This window comes from Sipha flava, unplaced genomic scaffold, assembly GCF_003268045.1.
Source record: "Sipha flava isolate LNK unplaced genomic scaffold, YSA_version1 333_pilon_pilon, whole genome shotgun sequence".
Lineage (NCBI taxonomy): Eukaryota > Metazoa > Arthropoda > Insecta > Hemiptera > Aphididae > Sipha > Sipha flava.
This window is the reverse complement of record NW_020273024.1, coordinates 154,926-163,880: the sequence shown is the minus strand read 5'-3', so window position 1 is coordinate 163,880 and position 8,955 is coordinate 154,926. Positions and strand designations below refer to the sequence as shown.

General features: G+C 32.6%; 1 protein-coding gene across 2 annotated transcripts in view; it reads right to left on the bottom strand.

Moving 5' to 3' along the window:
• Positions 1-446: 446 nt before the first annotated feature.
• LOC112687137 overlaps positions 447-8,955 on the bottom strand; it is a 141,401-nt gene continuing 132,892 nt past the window's right edge. For both annotated transcript variants that reach the window (XM_025559696.1, XM_025559695.1), the window contains exons 11-13: positions 2,183-2,413; positions 1,454-1,675; positions 447-701 (exon numbers count right to left, since the gene is read on the bottom strand). In XM_025559696.1, coding sequence (XP_025415481.1) covers positions 604-701; positions 1,454-1,675; positions 2,183-2,413 — 551 coding nt within the window. In that variant the 3' untranslated portion in view covers positions 447-603. The remainder of the gene's footprint in view (positions 702-1,453; positions 1,676-2,182; positions 2,414-8,955) is intronic.

Sequence of the window (8,955 nt, the reverse complement as noted above, 5' to 3'; positions counted from 1 at the left end):
AATAATAATAATAATAATAAAAAAAAATTTACAATTTACGATATTTACAGTTGGAAAAATAAAAATAAATTATCAATACAACCGCCGCGGATATACAATATAATTATTCCTAATAGATGTACGCGTATTCACGTACGGTACGCATAATTATAAATATAGAAACTAACGCGAACGAGTCTCTGCACCATCAATTAAAAACAAATGTACAAGTATTATAATAATAGCTATAACGTAACATAATAGAGATAGAGATAGATAGCGAAATTTAAAGAAAAAATAAACATAAAGAAGTCATGGCGGGAATAAAAGATGGCCTTTTTCGAGGTAACGACGAAATAATAAAATTAATTATAAGATCACAATATAGTCGGTTTCAATAATAATAATAATAATAATAATAATAATAATAAATAAATAAACAAAAGCGATCCCTAACACCTGTATAATGATAATAATTATACACTGGGGTATACAATTTGGGGGGGGGGGAGAGGGACCGCTCGGTAAATTATTTTTTCTTCGGCAACGTGGTCGTTGTCATCGTCATATTTTGGCGTGAGCCTCCTCCAAACGGTCGGTCGACGTGACTGTGAACGACGACGATCACCGACGATTGACTACGGCGACCAGTAAGGCGGCCAACAGGACTAGGAGTGGTATGCTGGTTAAGGTCACGCTGCTCGATTCCGAACTGCACAGACCTGAAATGAACGGGAAAACAAATTTTTATCACAGGACGCGGCAATACTACATTGAATGTAGCAACGAATATCAATTAAAAACAATTCCGGTCGATCGGAAGTTCTGTTCAAATGGACGTACATACATACACACACGAATATCGTGTTCACTTAAATCACGAACATATCCGACAAACGTCATCGCCCGTCCTTCAATGTTTGCTGCAGCGAGCATTGCGGATTGTTTATTCCTCTGAATCCAACACGCGTCGGCGAGCGCGGTTTTATTTAATTTTCCCTTACAATTTCAACTCCCTCTAACCACCACCACCCACGCAACGTTTTGTGTACATTTCCGATACGATAATTTATTCACATGGCGTTCGCGTTCGACAATATCATTACCATTCTTGTGACCTAGGTCGTTTTTCATTTTATTTGTTCTGTCATTAACATCGAATGCGTATTGCCCACGCCGTCACAATCAACACATCAAATCGGTCTTGGTAAACACACGCGTGTCTACCCGTACTTTCTCTTACACTAACTCCGCAGCTCACGTTATAACAACACATATGTGTCGGTTGCGAAAATAAACTCGCCACTTATACTCCACGGAGGACTATGCGTACAATAATATAGTATAATGCCGCGTACCCTTCCGCCAAAAAAGGTGTACGAAAGTTTCACGGATCTAAAAGATTAGCATATTTAGCTTGCTAAGAGGGAGAATAAACGTTATGATAATAATAATATTTTAGGCAATATTTTACCTTGGTGCGTTATGTTGAAGGCCCAGTGCAACCGGCCCAACGGGTGCGGATGGCACGACTCCATGACCGAGGCGATGTGTAGCGTTTGCTGGGCCATTCCGTTCACCTGCGACATGATGAAACAATATCGTCTGGAATTGGGCGCTGACCGTCCCTGCGGCGTGGATATCACGTAGTTCACGTCGGTGACTTCGTTCTTCCAGTGTCCGTAACAAGTGTACGCTGCGAAGAAAAATTATAAAAATAATTAAATATGTAGCGTAAGTTTAAACGTATACAAACATCGTTTCGCATAACACTACGGTGCTAAGTGCGAACAATCGGATTCAAGTCGAACGTGTGGGTAAAAAACCAGCAGGCACAGTGGTGGGTATAGTTACGAAGAATGTGTTTTTTTTTAAACGTCGACCTATACATAAAACATAACCTGACCTAAACGGCGAGTCTACGGGATTTTATTTACTGTTATTATTAATTACGTTTTACACATAGTTTCAAATATTATTTACGCAAGCTTTCCGATATTTTCCTGCTTCATTTTCAAATGTTATTACATATAGTTATCCAGACCGCGTGTACACGCACAAACTGATATAATTGGTGAATTAGATCCTACGACGCGTAAAAATTGAACGCGGCGTTTCGTCAGACGGTGGTGAGTAGAAGGGGCTGGCGTGTGCGAGAGAAACGTGGTGCGCATAAAGTATATACAGGGTCGATTTGGCTTACCGGCGACTGTCTTGGTGCCGCACTCGGACTGGAACTCCATGGTGTCGGGCGAATTACATCCGACCGTCAGGTACTGTTTGCCGGGCGGGTTGCATGGCGTCGGTTTGTCCGGATTGTTCTCGCTGCCGGGACGACTGGCGGCTAGCGCTTTGCCCACGTCTTCGGCGTTCAGGCCGCCGCTGATCTCGTATCGGCCCGCGAACGGACAATCACGACCTTTTGGCGAAGGAGCTGCAGTAAAAAAAAAAAAAAAAAAACGATCCACGATTATATAAGGTTATTCTCTTTGATTTTTCTTTATCGTTTTCCCCCATCGGAGTTCAGCGTCTTATAAAAGGGGTCTCGTTAAGTCGCGCGCGAATGATGATTTTATGGGGTCGGAACGTGACGGCGGCGATACGGTTTTATCGTATTATACGCGGTACAGAGTTTTCTTATACTGCACTACGTCAACTGTGTGTGTGTGTGTGTGTGTGTGTTTGTGTGTGTATGTGTGAAAGAGATATAGATAGTTCAGACAATAAACACGGTACCTAAATATATATACACAGGAATAGAGGACGAGTAGAAACTTTTGCGACCAAGCGTAATGTCCCGGAATGGCGGAAACTTTGGAACAGACTGCGTGCATTATTGCGCACGCCAACGATATAATCCATTGGACTGTTTGTGGCCGACACACTAAGTGGAGATAGATAATAATATTATTATTGAAAAGTTTTAATGAGACCACCACCACGGTTTTTATTGTTTGTGCTGTTTCGACGACCTATGATAATAGCCGCAACCATCGTTCTCCCATTCCCGTCACTCTTATAAATTATTTATAATATGCTGATACGTTTATGTAATAATAATATGTGTATAAGTATATCATGTTTGAATCAGGCGTTGTTCATAACCGTACACTTTGATATATATATCAATATCGTATACATTTATTTAAAATAACATGAGTGCATCTCGAGACCGGGCGGGGTCACTCGCTCGCTGCGCTTGCTTGGACAGTTAAAAACGAAAATATCCCCCAATTTGCTATGCAACACCACCCCAAATTGGTCATAGGATAAAAAAAATTAAATTTAATTAGAAATTTAGATTATGAGTGGGAATCATACGAAACGGCAACGTGAATCGTACATGTAAAGTATGCAGGGAGAAAGAATTGTTAATCAAATGTATGCGGTATTGAACTATGTAAAATGTGCGGTTGTGAACGGTAAGTATGCGGTTTTGATGACCGCTGGTTTGAATCATAGCGGATTGGGGAGGAATCATCTAGGTCGCCATGTTTTGTATACAACACGCCTTTAGGTTAATATCATTCTTATATTATTATTATTACTACATTTTTGGCTGTACATACAATGATATTGTAGAACAACAAATGGACTAGAAGAAATCGGGAATGAATAAACCGTAATTTCTCTATATAGCTGTATAATAAATGCTTTATACGCCATGCGTAAAACCATAACAGACACTTTATATGTATGTTTGGAGGGCGGGGGATTGGGTTATCGTTTTCTCGGAGAAAATTTCAAAGTTTATTTCGCACAATACCATCGTTACTTCCGATGGCCATATAGAATTTCCCAACATCCATTTCGTAGACATCATCCCGTGATACTAACTGGTGTAGAATTTTTAGTTCTAGTTTGAACAATATATTAATATTTAGTTAGTATTTACGGTCATTTTCATCTCATATGATAATCTAATAAAAATAACGTAATAAAGATATATTATAGGAAAACAGATACGGAATTCAATTTATATACGAGTAACTTGGTATAAATTAATTTTAAGAACTTTGTAATTCATTTATTATTATATTTCTTATTTAAAAGATTATCATTGATACTATATCATTTTTTTATTTAGAATTAATAATGTTAGTATTAAATGGAGGTTTATTTGATTCATTGATCATCGCTTTTAAAATAATCATGAGCTACATACCAGATTTAAATAATAATAATAATAATAATAATAAGAAATCATATTAAAAAATAAATTGAAGTCAATTTTTTTGGATCTTTTGTTTAATAAAACTTTTTAATAATGCACAGTTACAAAAAAATATGATTAATTGTGTCATTTAACACGCCCATAAGACCCAAAACATCAAAATTGTTTTGGATGCAATATTTTCGGTGAGATATTTAATATTACGAATCCCTGTGGTTTCAAGCGGAATTATGTAACACGTGCACTCTATTGTTGTGGGAACATTGTTAAAATAATCACGCAGAATCGAAAATTGTAGCAGCATTAGTAGTATTATAAAATGAAAATACATTGTACGAAACAAATATCACTACAAAATACAATTAAAATTACCTTTAACAAAAATATATAGAAAACTAATTACAACGTGTTAGGGGTGTATTGGCATTGGTTTTAAATTAAACGTTAGTGTTTATACTACAGTAGTTTTTCTATTTTAGACGACCATATTAAAAATTGTGGTAAATGATATAATATGTAACATTCAGAAATTGGTATAAACTCATTGTTCTGTGTTATAACTTTGAGAATAATATTTAATGTGTTTTCCATTACACGATTTTATTAATTGCTTTATAGGCCACACGGGATGAATTTGTTTCGGCGAAACTTCAGGTACCCGTCAATTCCAGATTACGAGAAACTTTTATTAGTAACATTTTCGCCGGAAGGGACATTGGGAAATTGAAATAATTTACTTTACAATATTGTAATTTAAGTGGTTTCAATGTTTAATACTAACTAATAATTGCGCATAATTTCTCATTCCTGAGGATTTTAGTTTTTACTTATATCGATTTAATACAAATTTCTTATTATATATGAGTAATAAATAGGTATAAACCAAAATAAAATGTAATAGAGAAAATACCATTAATAAATAGACTATTTGTCGAATAATAAACCAAAGTCTACAAAAATAAAAATATCCATTTATAAAATCAAAACGCAAAGAAATATAACAACATAATACTAATCAAGAGTCTAGATTTTTTTTTAAAAAAAAAGATAGTCTTATCTTGAAGTTTCAAGCCCAGATACCTACCGATAAAAGATAGCAACAGTATTGCAAGAAGCGTACGGCCTTAGTTGATATGGATACGATACATAAAAAAGAAATATGGGACCAATCTGAACTGCCTTTACTACGAAGTGAAATCGAAATTGATACCAAAAGAATGTGCAACCACAAAGCTGCTGATTTAGACGAAATTGTGAAATTATAAAAGCAACTGCAGAAAAGGGAGTTGATATAATCCATGAAATTTGCTGCTTGTTATGGACCACAAGCGATTGGCCAAAGGAATGGTATGAGTCCATATACATCCCAATCCACAAGAAGAGCGACAAGAAAAAATGCAACAACTATCGTACTACGGCCCTAATTCTCCACACAAGTAAGATCTGTGATATAAGAAAGGCTAAAATCATATCCACTTCCACAAATCTCCCAAGAACAAGAAGGATTTGTGCCGGGAAGAGAAATAAAGGACCAACTCTTAAACAGCCGACATATAATAGAAAAATGTTGTGAATACTATTTTCTGCTTCTTAGAATATACTAAGGCTTTTGACACCGTTAAATGGAATATTCTGTAGCTCATTTTAAAAGGAATGGAAGTTTCAGAACATCTAAAAGCAATAATAAAAATGTTTTAAGCCAATAATAAAGCGTATATCCGAGTGGAATCCGATATTTCCGAGAGTTTTCAAATAGAACAAGGCATAGGATAGAGCTGCATATTGCTACTATTACTCTTTAACATATATGGAGAATGGATTATGAGACAAGCTACGCAAGAATGGAATGGAGGAGGTCCCCATTAGTGGTAAAAAAAATTCCAATTGAAGATACGCTAATGATACGGATATGTTTATCCAAATATTTAAATTCTTTGGTCATGTTATAATAAGAGATAGTATTGAAAAGAATATTATTCAATTAAAAGTTGAAGGAAAGAGGAACAGAGGTAGGTCACTCATTCACTACATAAATCAGATTAAAGCCTTAACACAAATGTCAATGTTAGAAAGCATCCAAAACACAGAAAATAGGGAGTTCTGGAGAAATGTATCCAATCGAAATATTATACTGTATGAAAGCCACGACGTTCGAAATCTAACAACCATAAACAAGAAGAAGAAGTAGGTACATAATAAATCTATTTACATAATATACCAAATCTACTAGCAGCTGTTTCAGAATTACCAAAATAATCTTAAAATAGAAATGACATGTTTTAACCACAATAGTAAGTAGTATACAAATACAAAATATAGTGTCTAAAAAGAAGGAAATTCTAAATTTATAGCAGGAATTATTAGTCAGTTACAATCAAAATGGATATCAGCCTATCAGTTATTTAATTTAAATTTACATAGTTTGAAAATAATGTAATTTTAAGTAAACAACTAAAAATAAAAAAAATATTAGATAATTTGTTCAATTTTCAATCTGTATTTTTGTATTGAAAAATATATAATATATAATAAGTTTATAAAAAAAACAGTTCAGGGAAAGTATTTTCCGAAAATAATACAAAAGTTATTGTTATGAAATCATTAATTTTTTAAATTTCCTTCATTAATTACAATAAATACTATTATAATTATAATTTAAAATGTATTGTACATGTATTTATCTAGAAAAGTATGGGAGCAGTATTTTTTATAGCATATGGTATTATTAACTATGAAAAATTCTGAGCACGTTTTTAGGGATTTTAAAAAGGTGAGCTCAGTTAAAACTGATGCTCGAAAATGTTCAAATCAACTTTTAAAAATGTATAAATAAATAAGATTAGGCATCAATAAGTAGAAATAACACAATTGATATACCTTAAAATGTATCTTAGTCTTATTCAAAGTCTTCGAGACATCTTAGTCGTACGTTAATTGGTATATATAAACATATTAGATTTAATCATACAAAAAAAGTTCATTAACATTTAATTTTGTCTGATGTTCTGATATTTAGTACATTTAAAATTAATCGAATGACAGTATTAGGGGAGCTAGAAAGAAGTGGATGACTTTACATATATTGGATACCACGCCATATATCAGTAGTTTTTTATCGATGAGGTGCGACCCAATTTTCGGTCGTGTAAGCTTTAAGATTGGATAGCGATAGATCTTCATTTTAAAATTTAAAAAATTCATATTCATATATATATTATAATTATATAATATTATATTATGTCTGTTATATGACATTAGATAAAATAATTTTCGAGTAAACCCAAAACCATACTATATTATATTTGTAAAAGATAAGAATGAACATAAAATGAAGACATTCTTAATGGTATAGCGATAGCTCGACTGAATCGTACAACTTATTTACCTGTCATTTATCTATAAAATGTAAAGTGTAAAATTGAGCCAAGATGGAGTATATTGTGTGGAAACGGTCAGGATCAAATATCGTACTAATTTTTAATTTTTTTTTATATCATTATTTATAGTATAAATTAAATATTACCTAGATACTTAGATACTTATTTGCTTTTATCTATTCAGTTTTAAAACCACTTCTACAATGGCATACATTACGCAACTTCATTTTTTTTTTCATGGGTAATGAAATTGATATGGGTCGCGAAAAATATATGGTAGAAAAGTGGACCACGAGTCAAAAAGGTTAAAGTCCATTGCCGTACATATTACATGTTTTTCACTAAATTTTCAACCTAAATTAATTTTTACTTTAGCAAGAATAAAAAGGTATTGAAATAGCAAATTAATGCATTTAATTCTCTTACAATTTTAATTTTCTAATAAACCAATAAATAGGTATTCATTTTTACCTTCCACTAAAATAATTATTAATTTAGAAAATCACATACTGAAAAAAAATTAATGCGATTTTTGCATACACCATAAAGGATTAAATATCATTAAAATGAATACGTTAAATTGAAATTGAAAAAAATTATTATTGGTTGGCTTATATTTGTCTATAAATTTAGTGACATTGAGGTTTTAATTATATAGTTATAAATAAATAATGAAAAATGTTTCAATTAAGTAAGCACTTATAAATGCACTCTACCAACCATATCATTTAGTTTTATTAAAAGTATACATTTTTAATTACGTTATAATAAGTATAGTTTTATACACATAAAAGTAGCGTAGAAAACATACACAATCATATAAAGTGACATATAGAAACGGATTTTCATAGCAAAATTTAATGATGATTCAATTACTTTATTATATATATATTCATATATTTTCATAAAGTAAACCAATCGTAAGAGTTGATGAAAAATATATGAAGGGAGAAAAAAGTGATTATATATTTGTTCATAAATTTAATTGTGAAATAAAAAAATAATATATTACGCTACTATAGTTGTATGGTAAATGTTTTTAGGGAAATTTTTAAATTTATTGAAAAATGTGAGACACCGATGGGAGCAGGCTTGGGTAGGTTTGGGTTGCAGTATTTGACGGGGGGCAATTTCATCTACAAAAGTAATAAAAAAAAGGAGAAAAAGTGAAAAATTAGCCGCTGAAAAATAAAAATACGAAACTTTTTCAATCATAAAATGATTGAACGCATTGGAATCTTGCGGTGTAAACTTTTGCGTAAATATGAAGATTAATGGTTCAGGGATTTCTTCGTTTTCTCTTCGTCGTTTTTTTTTTTTTTTATTTGTTATTCTCGCGCTCGTATATATATAAAATAAATGCATAGTATAAATAATATAAATGATCCAGTGGGTGGTAACCGCGAATAACCGGAAAATGTGATG